Genomic DNA, 13,762 nt, shown 5'->3' on the forward strand with positions numbered 1-13,762 from the left:
CTTACAAACATTAAACAAATATCATTCTAAGCTGGTACAGAAATAAAAATCAGAGCTTGATTTGGGAGAGGGTGAAAGAGATTTCTTAAATCTACCTGTAGAGTTAAACTTCCAAAATCATTTGAGTGTCTTTGGAGTGCAAGGATGAGCTTTTCAAGGTACTTAGGCGTTTATTTGCCATCAGAAAACACTTAAGCTGATCCAATTTTCTAAAAACATTTCTATTGGTACATTTTTCTTTCCCACGCAGATGTTTATAAATGAACATGATTGTTGTACAATAATGCAAAAAGTTTATCAACATTCTCAGCCTCAGCAGACAAACAAATCCAACCAGAAGGAGGGTAAACTCAGATGGACTTGAACTGAAAAGGTTACATTTTCTTCTTGTTCCTTTCATTTTTATATTCTTTTTTTTTTCAAAAAGGCAGGAGTGAAGAACAGGATCTGGAGGCTTTAGGGCAATAGCTGGAGGAGGCTGAGCTCTGCCTGCTGCCAAGTTTTATTAGTTCTCCTCCCAACAACCACCACCACTTCCACAGACACAGCATTTACCAAACATCACCTCCCTGGAAATTAAACAAGCATAACTCTGAAAAACACCAAGCCCCGTGGCTGTGTGTACTGATGAGGATTGAAGGAAAACAAAGCCTGGTTTGGTGGGACCAGTCTGATTCCAACAGCTCAGGGAGCACCCCGGGGAGGGAAGGGGGAGCACTGGGAGCTGAGCACAGACTGCAGATCCAGGGAGCTCGTCAATCACTGTGCCAGAAACCCAGACAGACAGACAACAGGGCCCTGACAGACAGGAATGAGCACACATGGCACAGCCATGAGGGACACTCCAGCCTCTCCCAGCCCTCACAGTCCTCCCAGGAGCAGCACCAGGGACGGCAGGCTGGGCTCACCCTCGCCCTCGCTGTGCCCAAGGGTGGAGGGCTGCCATCAGGAGCTGCTGGAGAGCTGTCCCAGTCCCGTGGAAAATGCTTACTGGAGACAACCCAACGCAGCAGGAGGAGCTTTGTTTACATGGCAAACACAGGGCACACTCCCTGCCCTCCACCAGCAGCCAAACCACAGTGGGCAAACAGCTCAGCTGCAGGAGGGATCAAAGCTTCCCACGTCTCCACCTGCAGCACGAGTGCAGCTCCTGAAGGCCACACAGCCAGGGCAGCTCTCAGGAGACCACAACTGAGCACTGAACACTGGGACAGGGACATGGATGGGAATAAAGTATGGGCCTAGAGGATAAAAGCCTCCTTGCAAATCCTTTGTGCTCTGGAGTACTTGAGGATCCCAGCAGTCATCCTTTGGTTTCTCTCTCGGGTTTATCTGGAGTAATGGCAGCAAAGTGGAGATTGGTTTGTAGGGAAAAGGCAGGATTATTTATTGGTTTTGCTCCTCTACCATGACACTTACTTTGTTGCAATCCTGTGCTGTTGTGCTAAGATGAGGAAATGAGACAAAGACCAATGACCCAAGTTCCTCCTGCTGCATCCCTGCCTTGGACAGTCTCGAGTTTTTACTGGAAGTTAAACACTCCACAACCCATGTCTGCTCTGCAGTGAGCCCCAAAGTGAGAAAACCAGGAGCAGTATAAATTTTGTGCTGATGATCAGAAGATGCCAGTGGAGACCAACCCAGCCTTTGGCTGCCAGCTGGGGGAAGAGATGGGTCGATGGGAGGTGCAAACCTGGACAGGAGTATCAAACACCTTCCTCCCCCTGCTGCCTAGAAACACAGTGCTGACTTGGCAGGGCCATAACTGAAGGCAATATCTCAGGAGCTCTTTTCCCTGACAGATAGGAGATAGACAGTTAAAATAGTGCACAATGAGTGGGTTTATGGCATAGAAAATTGATGACTAAGCCCTTCAGTAAAGAACAAGTGATTGGTGATTGTTAACCAATGATAGAGGAAACACCAGCTCCTGAGTGTAGAACCTCCTGGCTGGTGGCAGGATGAGGACTGTGGTGGCACATTCCAGCTGCCTGTGGTGGAGCACAGAGCAGAGCCAGGCCCTGAAGTGAGCTCCTGGATACAGTCACATGAGCAGCTGCAGGCTCAGGGGGACTTGCTGACACCAGACTGTAACACCCTGAAGGGAACAGCCAAGCACTCACTGCTGGCTTATTCACCCACCAAGGAGATGAACACTGGGCTGTGTAACCAAACTGCTCCCTGAGCTGGGCTAAGGTCAGACCTGGGCTGCCAGGTCAGTTCAGGTACAGCTCTGCTGTACCTGCAGCCAGTTTGGGAAAGGTGATGTGAAGGGGCCCAGGGAAACAGGCAGGAAGTGGAGATATGAAACATGTTCTCCCCCTCAAATCTTAAGTGCCATTCCAAGGTCTCACTAAAGGGGTAAATTAGCTCTAATCTCCTCTGGCCTTATTTGCTGCATTTAGACAGGCAGGGCAGGCAACCTCATCCTCTGCATTCCAGTTTGCTCCCTGAGCACAAAGATGGACTTCATGCCAGCAAAGCTGCTGAGATTCCCCCATTTTGAGGGGGATGTAGGCCCACTTCCATTATAATTTGGACTCTTCTCCTGTCACTGCATCCATATAAGACACATTGACTGTCTCCTCTGCAGCTGGGGGTGAGGAGCTCTCTGAGGCGAAGGACAGTCCCAGCCTTCCATGCTGATCATCCAGGTCAGAATCTTCTTCCTCCTCCTCATTCTTCTGCAGATCTTGGTCACTGTCATCATCATCATCATCTGCTGCTGCATTGTTCTCAATCACTTCAACCCTCTCTCCAGCCTCTGGATCCACATCGGTCTTAAACCACACAGCTTTGTAGCCATCGTCTGCCACGTGCCTGTCTGTCTTGAGGATGGACTTCACCTCTTTCTCCTGTCCGGTCTCTTCTTCCACCTCTTCCTCTTTCTCTCCCTGGATGGAGATGGTGCTGGAAGCTGTAGAACCCCTTGAGAGACTCTCAGTTTCCCCTGCACTGCGGGAGGGCAGGGGAGGCACTGGCTGCTCCAGCACACCAGTCTCCGACCGGACACTGCCATTTTCTGGTGTCTTATCCTGTGTGGTGCTCACGTCTGGGTATTCGTATTCCTGGTAATATTCGTTGTGGTGACCCCCAGAGAATTCCTTGGAGAGCTACAGGAGAGACGGTGATTGTAGTGACAGGAAGACAAATGGGGGGTGGGAGGGAAGGGGTGGCTGAAGTGACTGAGCTCCTGCCCGGGGAAGTTCAGCTTGGTTTGCAGTTAGACCTGTTCAAAGCCAGGGAAAGGTACAGCTCCCTGGAACAGCTATTTTTTATTGACTCCATTTCTGGAGCTTTCTCAGGTCAGTGTGGGCATGTTTTCCAGGAGGGCTGAGCACCAGCACTGCACTGATTTGTCCCCATCTGTTTGAGGTATTACTCTGGAGGGGGATTCACCTCACCCAGGGGGAAGGACTGTTGTTCTCCACCTGAGCCATGTGCTCTGCACTCATGTCTAGGCTCCTGGCAGTCCCATCCTAAGGCACAGACCAACATCTGGTCAGACAAATTACACCCTAAACTCCAAGGTGACCAGTCTGCCAGGGCCCTGAGAGGTCCAAAAGTAAATAGCTGAAGTGCAGACAAGTGTCTGAGCCCAGGCTTCTCAAATGTGAGGGACTTTTCTCTCCTTTGACTATGGAGGGAGGATGAACTGTGGTTTAGAGACCACCTCTGATATGTGTCACATTCATCCCAGATTTTGTGCTCCATGGAGCTGGGGTCCTCTCCTTACCATGTGTGCTCATCATCTACCACACAGCTCCAGCCTAGGGAGCAGAAAAGAACAGCAGCAAACGCCACCAAAGCAAGGTTACCTGTGCAAACATTGTCTTGGGAGTGATTTACCACCTTCACACAATGTGTGCTATTTGGGCAGCCCATCCAGACTTTAGAACTTCCTCAGATGCCACTTTCTAACTCTTAGAAATTCAGGTACAAACAAGGCACTCACCTTCTTCTTCAGCAGGTGTTTGACAGGTTTTCCATACCATTTACTGGATTTCCATACCAGCACTCCAAGGAAGACCAAGGCAATTAAGAGCAGTGCTGCTAAGGTGCCCCCTAGGATAGCCATGTCCTGAGCAGAGTACATCTTATCAGAGGAGGTTTCAGCTGTGAGGCAAACAAACCAGTGTTACAGAGCTTGGCTTGGTGGTGGGATTCTTTAAGTTTTCCACCTTCATTTTGTAGTGTAAATGACTCTCATTAATGATTAATTGTTAATGAAACACGGTTTTGTTTTCCTCCTGATTGTTCATGGTAATGGACTTTGAGTATCCCCTCCCTGGGTTTATCATTAACACCCTGGGGAGGGCTTAGGACCTCGGTGACTTTTTGCTGCTTACTCATGTCTCCTGAGGAGCCACAGCCCAGAGTGTGTCCCAGTGCTGTGAAACTCCTCCTGTGCCCCTGTGCAGCCTGCTCAGCTGGCCCTGCCTCACCTGGAGGGTCTGGCCAGGCCAAAGGGAACCTCAGATCTGTTTGGGCCATCCCTGGGTTCTGGCCATGGCACAGAATTCCTCTCAGAGGCTCTGAGCCATTCCCTGTCATTTCAATGTATCTTTTTGCATATTCAGCAGCTCCATTGCTTTGTGTGGTTTAAGAAGCAAGGGCAACATTTCAAAGTTGCTGAGAAGTGGTGGTACATGCTTGGAGCATTTCCAGCTCTGTACTGACACCTGAACGAGCTCTCTGCCAAGCTGGACTGTGCCCTTACATTGGGGTCAGGTGGTTTGTGGCTGTGAAGTGACTCTGCCTTTAGGCAATCCAAATTTACACCCAGGAGCCCACTTTTTTTCCTCACCCCATGATGGTGGTGATGAGAGGGTGAAGTGATGGAACATCAGTCACACATCACTGTATAGAAACCAGTGGAGTCTGGGCATTGTGTGCCTATCCTGATGTGAAGATGCATGATATTGGTTCACCTTAATGCAAAGTATAAGTTTCATAAACTTCAAACCTAATTAAATTATCAGACCTATTTAAGAGTCACTTCTCAGAAGTATGGAAGTGTGAGCTATTTTTACATCAACACAGTTAAACAGTAGCTGGAGGGTTACGTATGAAGCCTCATGTCTATCTTATTACTCATGGGTTATTTCTTCTGGTTAGACCATAAAGTCTTGGGGTAAAAGAACCTGACCTGAATAGAAAATGCCTTGGCTCACGGGCAAGCCTGGCTTTGGGGAGTGCCAGCTGCCCTCTGCTGGGCCTAAGACAGGCAAAAACATTGCAGTTTTCTCTGTGTTTGGCTAAAAAGGAGCAGGGAGGTACCAAGGTCTCAGAGCAACCCTCCCCTGCCATGAAAGGACATCCTGGGTTATCTCCCAGCATGAATCAGCCCCAGATTTAGCTTTGCAATAACAAGAAAAGGCACCACAATACACAGCACCACTTAAGGTCTCAGAAGGCTGTTTGAGGTGTGTAAGGATGTTGTTGGAGTGTTTTCTCTGTTAAAGCCCCTGCAAGTATGGGATTGGCCCCAGCCCAGGCCCACAGACTCAGCAGGTGACCCTCATGGCCAGTTTGCCCAGAGAAGCAGAAAAGACTCCCCAGTCATCTCCACAGAACAGAAACCAGAGCCCCCAGCCTACCTGTGGCCGGCAGGACCTCCACCTCAATTACAGTGCTTGCCTCCTGCAGGCTCAACACATCTCTTCCAACAGCCTATGGGAACATGGGAAAGAGAGCTTAGGCACTTCCAAATCTCCAGCTCACCCTCCAGGTCTGGGGGGGCCCTCTGAGGACAAAGTATCCTGTCCATCTCCTCACCACAGCCCTGCAAGGGGCTGGACAGCTTGGTCACAGAGGAAGAAGAGCTCTGAAGATTCCCTGTGCTGGGGGTGGATGACCTGACCCAGGTCTGTGCTTTGTGCAGAGTTCCCAGCACGGTGCAGTGCACAGGTACTGAGGTGGTGTGGGGCAGGAGCAGCGTGTGTTGGCAACCTCTCTGTGCCCTGCCCGTGTAGCCACAGCAACGCTGTGGTCAGGCTGGCTCAGACAGCTCCACAGGGCACGGCACTGTGCCAGCAAGCCTGAGGGACCCCACTGGAGCTGACAGGCAGATGGACAAAGGGAACAGGCAGCTTCTTTCAAAGCCTAAAGTTAATAACTGCTTCCTTTGACCCCAGCAAACAAAGCACTGGAATTCCCCCTCTTTGCACAAGCCTGACAAAACAAAGAAGAAAGCTGCCCTACCTCGATGGCCACAGTTCCTGGGGACTGCAGCACCACGTTGGTCAGGATGAGTCCGTCTCTGGTTGCGATGAAATCGGTGCTGGTTTTGATGTAGTACTCGATGTTTGGGTTGAATTTCTGAAAAGCCAGAGAGTGATGCTCAAACCACACTCTGCTCCACGTGCACCTTCCTAACAACCCCTTGGCAGCACTTGTCCAAGACACCTGAGGTACAAGCAAGTTTGTGGTGCAAAAAATAAATCTGCACTGAGCAGCTGAGAAAGGCTGAACTCACCTGTGTTCACCCTGGTGCTCAGAGTATCACAAACACCTCCAAAAAATTCCCAAGTCTTACCCAGCTTCTACTGGTAACTTTACTATTTGCCCAAGCAAAATACATCTATGCAAGAGACCCATATGGGACTGGCTTTGGAAGAGGGGGGGTCCAGCAGCTTTTCCTCATTACATCACACCATAAGTGGTACTGATCTATGTGGAATTTCCAAGGAAATATAATATGGAATACTAGAGGAAAACATGTGTTTGCCTCTCCCCACCTCCCCTTCCTCCTGTTTCCTGATCCTGCTTTGAGCCCAACACGGTGCATTTCCAGTCTCTTACATCAGGGAAGTCCTCGTCGGCTGCCGTGATCATCAGGGGGGTGGAAGGATCTCCAGCCTGGAAGACAAAGCTCCTCGGGGCCAGTCCAACCACCACGGTGCCACTGTAGAGCTCCTCCTCAAAGTGTGGGGGATAAAGGCTCTTGTTGATGACCTTTATCTCTACGGTGGCCACGGAGTATTTCCGGACGTTGTTGGCCTGAGTGGCCTGGGGAGGAAGAGAGAAAGATGCCAGGGAGATGGTTCCCCTGCTTGTGAGGAGACATGAAAAGATAGGCCTGATGCAACCCTAGCTCAGCAGGATGTCCCCATTCCCTGACTTTCCTTTCCTGTCACCACCCATGAGGGAGAAGTCTCTTAACTGCTGGAAGGGCTTTGCATGTGGGTTGGTATAAGACATGGGTCAGACACTGGGCCCTTCCAAAAGAAAGGGAGGAACTGAGTTATTCTGAACATCACTGACTCCTGTCACATCCTGGCTGCTGCTTCCTAAAAATCCAGCTGTGCTGGGTGACTGTCTGCAATGGCATCACTTACCATGACTTGCAAGAGGAAGGAGTCTGGGGAAGTCACTATTTTGTTCATAGTTAGATTCCCTGTGTCTGCATCCACTGAGAACACTTCATCTGTATTCCCTGGGGAAAATGGAAAGGCCATTCAATCATCAAATTCCTTCATAAAGTGACCTGGAGCTCACAGACTCATTCTTTTACATCTTCATGACAATATCCCCAGGACAAAGTGCTGTTGTCCTTGCCTGCCTGGCTGCTCCAAGGATGGGAGTGCTGTCCAAGGACTCAGAGACACACAACACACATGTGTGAACCCAATTAAATGAGGTAGGACAGCAAAGCTTTGCATTTCCAGTGCCTGGGCCCAGATATTGTCAGTTTAAATTCTGATGAATGCCCAGAGCCTCTGGTGCAATTTGAGGACTGGAAGTCTCTATCCAGTTCCCATTCTGTTCTGGGAATGCTTATTTCTCTCTACTGGTTACAAAGGGAGTTTAGACACAAACCTTGTATTGATGCAGGGGTAGAAATCAGCTTCCTACATGTGTGTGAATCATAAAAGTACCTGTGTTGGATATGTGTTAAAATATAAGCAGAATTTTTAGTTCTCTTCCTCACTCCAAGACACTGTGGGCTCTGTTTAGACAACCACCCCCAGACTGGGGCCCTCTGCTGCCTGTGGGGTGGGGAGGCCACATGCATCCAAAATGCCAGTGGAATTTAGGGTTCTTTGATGTATTGTTGTCAGGAGGATGTTCACTGCTGAATGAGGCACAGCTAAAGGGAGAGGAACACTCCACCTGGCCAACAGCTTCTACCTTTACCTTGATAACTATGCAGAACCCCACTACTGCTAAAATAAAATAAAAAAATAAATCCTTTGACTGACTTAAAGGGCCCAATCAATGACTGGCAATCAGTTGACTATATTCAAGTAATCTTCTTGAAATCAAGACTAAAACAGGGCAGATGAGGCAATGCAATGTGCTGGGGAATAAAAACACAGTTCTTGGCACTGCATGAAAATTATGCTGCTAAAGTGAGAATTTTAGGTTCAGCTTGAAGACTGAATGGAAGTGGCATGACCAGACTGGCAAAATCATGTCTGAAAACTTAAAGATAAAACATGTCTCACCTCCCATAAAACCCAATTTCATTGAGATTGGATTGCGGGACTGTAATTCTCTTTTTCTTCCTCTCTGTACAGACTATTTCTTCTACTTAATCCACAGTGTTCTGTGGATCTCACAGTGTTTCTGTGGCACAGACAGGGGCTCTCAGTGAGGTGCCATGGGGGTACCTGCTCTTGGTACTGCAGGGGACTTGAGCAATGCTTTTTTGGGGAAGGTGGCAATGTGACAATGTCCACTCACCCCCAACGATGCTGTACACGATCTTCTCGTTTATGGTGTAGTCAGGATCAACGGCATAGATGGGTCCTGGTCTCAGGGTCAGTGGCTCCACCTGCAATGAGAAGACACAGCCTCACATGCCACAAACCAGCACTAAATCAGCAGCTGGGGCTCTCTCCCATCCCAGCGTGGCTCCGGTGGCTTTGTGTGGGCAGAATGGGGTTTATGGCTGCCAGATGGCTGGCACAGGGCGGAGGGGAGCCGGCCTTGGGAGTGGGCTGCTGCAGGAGCAGCAGTGCTGCCTGGGGTGGGCAATTCCACCTTCTGGGGTGACAAAGGTTCCCTGTCCTGCTGAGCCATCTGCACTGTAACTGGAGACCAGCAGGAGCTCGTGGAAGTTACCAGGCACCTCCCACTGGGAACAGCACGAGGGCCCTGTTTGGTGGCTCCTGCCCTGTTTGGTGGCTCCTGCTCACCGCCAGCTCGGAGATGTTGACGATCCCGGAGTAGGGGCTGCTGATGCAGACACTGGTGTCGTTGTGGAGGAGGGCACAGGGCAGGAACCAGGGTGCTCTGGTGTCTGCTTGGGTGATCAGGAGGGTTATTGTTGCAGTAGCTGTTCTGGTGAGCTCGGTGCTGCCCACGGGCCTGTCCTGGAGCCAAAGGCAAAGCACACTCATGAGACATCAGTTTTATTGCCAAAAGGGCCCACCTGCCACAAGCAGTGGCCCAGGGTCCTTTAGCCCTTGTCACTCCACTCTGTTTAAGGCTTAGCAATTTATGTGAGATTGGCTAAAGCACTGGGTTATCTGCTTCTGCTGGCAAAGGTGGGCTGACTGCAAGTCTGTCCCTGTAGCTGTGGAGGGTGAAAGGCTGCTCCAAGCCCACCACCCACCCTCCCTCTGCCACCCCAGAGATCTCCCATCCAAACTCACCCTTCAGGTAAAAGACACCGGGCTAACGAGGCATTCTGTTCCTCCCCAGGGACTTACCCTTGCATACAACAGCAACCTTGTTGATTGAAATTTATCATAGTCCAGTGCTTTTTGTAAATAAATTTCAGGGTTATTAACTCCTTTTATGGCAAAATAACCGTCTGTGCCCTGGCAAGGGAAAAGGAAAAATCCTGTAGCAGACTCAGTCACAGACATGTTTCAAATCCTGCTCATTGCTGTGTTTGTCATCTCAATTGTACCTTTAATCCTGGGGAACTGGTTGGGGGGGGGCAGTGTGGGAATGCTGGATCTATTTAATCTTTGGTACTGCACACTGGAGTTGCCTGGCTTGTCAAAAGGTGTGTTCCTCCTCCTCGATGAAATCTCTTACCTCATTTATTTCCTACACTCAACAAGTTGCCAACAAGCCTTCATTTTTGGTCCCTGACAGCCAAGCAATCTCACTTTCATGCAAAAAACAGGCCAAAGATGGCTCAGCCTCTGAGGGCTGGCAGGATCACCTGCCTTAGCCTAATGCAGCTGGATTTTGGAAGAAACTGTAAAGCCAAACTGAAGTAACGTACGTTGCAATTTACTCTGCAGCCTTCTGCATTTGCTTTGGCTCTCCTTTAATCTTATGCCTTGTCTACAGTTCCTTTGAGTTTCTCAATTCCTCTCGATTTACACCAATGTGAATGCAAAGTCTGCTCCCAGAGCTGAAATGCAGAAACTGGTGGTTTCTGTTCCCAGCCCCTAAAACCCCTGGGGTAATGGAGGTAACGGATGCGAGTGTCAGGCACTGTCTGCTCCCTCCACAATGCTTTTCAAAAGTGCAAACATACATTTGGGGTTTCTCTTGAATTTGCTTTTATTTTTAGTTTCTAGCCAGCCCTTGCACTCCAGGTTGGCATCAGGGACTGTGTGCACAACCCATTTCCTCTGCTGCCGTTGGCAAACAGGGCAAGGACTCCATTTCCCATCTGACTCAGTGCAATTCTGAGCTCCCTGAGGTACAAAGGTCTCCTGATATGTTTACAGATCATCCCAACAAGACTTCCCTGAGTTTTATGGCTCTGAATATCCCAGATGAAAATTTAATCTGTACAGTGCAATAAAAGTGTGAGCAGTGAGAGAATTCAATACCTACAGCATTGATGGCTCTGTTCTGTTAACCAAATAAATGTTTGGAGTTTGTAAAAGATGAGAGCTAAATGCAATGACCTCTGCCTGAGAACTGGGGCTCTTCTGAATCCGGCTTCTCCAGAGCTACTCTTTCTGGCCAGAGATGCTCACCTGCACTGTGGCTGTGAGTTCATAGTAGATGATGTCCAGGTCAGCATCAGTAGCGGTTAAATCTTCACGGGCTACAATGGTTGCATTCACTTCTGTATCCTGAAAAAACACATTGCTGGGGTTATTCTCTGTGTGAAATGGGCTGAAGCCTCTCCCTGCTGACCCTTCCTCAGTCCCACAGCACTGAGTGACCCAGTGCCCTCTTCCATTCCAAGACACACTCACCTCTCGGACAGACCTGGTGAGATTCGTCTGCTGAAACTGCGGATCGTTGTCGTTCAAGTTGAGAATGGTGACAATGATTTCCAAAGAATCGATCTGCAGAACGGGCAAAGGGAGAGGATCAGAGCCAGAGAGAGGCTGCTGGGGCTGCTCCTGGTTTGCAGAGTGACCAGAGGGGATGGTGTAAGGAGCAGAGCTGGGTGAGGGTTGGATGGGGCTGGGAGCGTAGTGTGTGTGCCCACAGGGAGAAGGACATCTCCCCATGCCTGTGTGGGAAGAGCAGAGGGAAGCACATGCTGGGTGCAGTCCCTCATCCTGGGGCTCACCTGGCCAGAAGAGTCCTCACAGTTCAGGTACACCACCAGCAGAGGGTCTTCCTGCAGGAAACACAAACCCACCACTGCAGAAACAGCCAACATGTGCAAACTCCTTCAAAGCAAATGACCCAAACTTATGCTTTGCTGAATCAGAAATGCTGATGGGCTTTATCTTGTTTTCAGGTGTACCTAACTTTTACTTTCTTTCCTTGGTGCTGGGATCTTGGGATGGAGTCAAACCAGCCCAACCTTCCAGCCTCTCTCCCTGCATCTCCTGTAAGCTGCTGACAGAGCTAACCTGTCATTTTCTCCCACTTCAGGTGAATTCAAACAGAGATTTCTTTTTAAATTGAATGAATCAGAAATGTTCCATGTGGCAAGTACAGGGTCACCTGCAGGGTATTAACTCTGGCTGCTGCTCTTGACTCAAATAAATGTGGGGTTTTACATTGAAAGGGAACTTAAGGACGCTTGTGGCTGTACACAGAGCACTCCAGTGAGGTAAAAGAATGTAGCAGCAACCTAAATGAACAGTGACCTTTTACGCTGCTTTTCAGTTTCACACAAGGTCATAGAATCACAGAATGGTTTGGGTTGGAAAGGACCTTAAAGCACCTTCCACTATCCCAGGTGGCTCCAATCCCTGTCCAACCTGGCCTTGGACACTTGCAGGGATGGGACAGCAGCAGCTTCTCCGAGCAACCTGTGCCAGGGCCTCCCCACCATCACAGGGAAAAACTTCTTCCCAATATCCCATCTAACCCTGCCCTCTGTCAGTGTAAAGCCATTCCCCCTCATCCTGTCACTCCAGGCCCTTGTCCAAAGCCCCTCTCCACCCTTCCTGTCTGTCCCTTCAGACAGTGACTCACCTCATAGTCCACCACCTTTGTGAGCAGCAGCTCATTCCCCTGGATGGTGAAGAAGCTGCCGTCGGGGAACCGGGGGTCGATGCTGACGGTGAAGCCTGGCTGCACGTAGATGGTGGTCACCACATAGTTAACAGGGTTGTTTTCAGGAACTTTCGGATTGCTGTTACTGACAGAACATCCTGGAAAGACACACAAATGAGATGGGAAGCTGCCTGGGGATTCCCGCTGGGAAGGAGCAGGTGAGAGCCAAGACCTCTCTGGTCCCCCTGGGGTGAAGTCGCTGAGCGAAGCAAACACCTCCCAGCCTATCCCACCGCTGCCTGGGGACACTGCCAGGGCCCACGGACCTCCCGCAGGAGCTTACCTTGCTGCTGTGCTGAAACCCCTGCCATGAGAGGCAGCAGGACGAGCACAGGTGTGAGGAGCCAGCGAGAAACAGCCATGGGGAGCTGCCAGTCGCTGAAGAATCCCTGTTCCCAGCTAAGCTGATCCTCTCTCCCCGTTTCTCCCGGTGCCGTCTCCCGCGCTCACGGCTTTGTGACGGCAGGAACAGTGACTGGACTGGATTGCTGAGCTTCAACCTTTGCCTCCTTGCCTCATTGGGTGAGTTGTTGAAAGATTTACCAGTCATGGAACATGATGACACGTACATTCCTATTTCTTCTTTTTTCCTGGGTCTCTCCTATCCTGAACTCTTCGTGGCAACAAGAATGTATTTGAAGCATTTCAGAACTCAGGGCCAAGCCCTCCCCCCTGAGATGAGCATGAAGGACAAGGGCTGGCACTCGGGAAGCTGCCTGTATTCTCCAGACTCTCCCAGTGGGAAGGTTTCTAATGTGCCAGAGATGGGGTCTGTATCCCACAAGGTGAGCAGGGTAGATCCTGACAGGGACGAGGCTCGGCAGCCCAGGAATTGCCAGCAACTCTTTAGGGAAAACACACACACCTCCTTCTACCAGTGGCCAGCAGTGGCTCCTTGTAGGGATGCCTCCCAGAATCCCCTTCCAGGGGACCTCTGCTCTCACTGATTCTTTTAAATTCCCAGCTGATTTCAGAAGGCTCTCATCTGCTGCACCTCAGCCAAGTGGCTGTTAGTGGCTCAATGGAATCCAGGCTGTCAACACTCCTTAAAGTATTCCAAGAGGAATCTTTCCTAGCAGAGACTTCCTATGGACCAAAATAAACAACTGCTGATGTTTGTTCAGCCCCTCAGTAATGGTGCTCAGGTGAGCACTGGAGTGGGAAGGGCTCCTTTGCAGGTGTCAGGTACATTATAGATGGTGAAAGGTGCTGGAGCAGGATGGGCTGAGCAGGGTTGTGCTCGGCACAGGACTGCAGCTGAAGATCCTTATTTTAGAGCTGCTCTCCAGAATCTGTTGGTTTTACAGGAAAGCTGGAGTGGCTGTTCTATCAGAGGAGGGAATCTGCATGTCAACAGCATGTAAACCTCATTAAGTGG

General features: G+C 49.9%; 1 protein-coding gene across 1 annotated transcript; it reads right to left on the bottom strand.

The window, feature by feature from the left end:
• Positions 1 to 410: 410 nt before the first annotated feature.
• Positions 411 to 12,779, bottom strand: CDHR5 (cadherin related family member 5). The gene is made up of 14 exons (XM_017837981.1): positions 12,668 to 12,779; positions 12,304 to 12,482; positions 11,444 to 11,494; positions 11,121 to 11,213; positions 10,896 to 10,994; positions 9,660 to 9,770; positions 9,144 to 9,320; positions 8,689 to 8,779; positions 7,341 to 7,438; positions 6,805 to 7,011; positions 6,205 to 6,321; positions 5,601 to 5,673; positions 3,956 to 4,116; positions 411 to 3,113 (listed from the first exon to the last, which is right to left on the bottom strand). The coding sequence occupies exons 1-14, from the start codon at positions 12,744 to 12,746 to the stop codon at positions 2,529 to 2,531; spliced, it is 2,121 nt and encodes a 706-aa protein (XP_017693470.1). The 5' UTR covers positions 12,747 to 12,779; the 3' UTR covers positions 411 to 2,528.
• Between the last annotated feature and the right edge of the window lie 983 nt (positions 12,780 to 13,762).

Source organism: Lepidothrix coronata, unplaced genomic scaffold (assembly GCF_001604755.1).
Source record: "Lepidothrix coronata isolate B3197 unplaced genomic scaffold, Lepidothrix_coronata-1.0 Scaffold319, whole genome shotgun sequence".
Lineage (NCBI taxonomy): Eukaryota > Metazoa > Chordata > Aves > Passeriformes > Pipridae > Lepidothrix > Lepidothrix coronata.

Coding starts and splice junctions, on each gene's coding strand:
- CDHR5 (XM_017837981.1), bottom strand. CDS start 12,746: ATGGCTGTTTCTCGCTGGCTCCTCACACCTGTGCTCGTCCTGCTGCCT. Junction 11,495..12,303: donor CAAAGGTGGTGGACTATGAG/GTGAGTCACTGT, acceptor TGTTTCCTGCAG/GAAGACCCTCTGCTGGTGGT. Junction 9,321..9,659: donor GGTTGCTGTTGTATGCAAGG/GTAAGTCCCTGG, acceptor CTTTGGCTCCAG/GACAGGCCCGTGGGCAGCAC.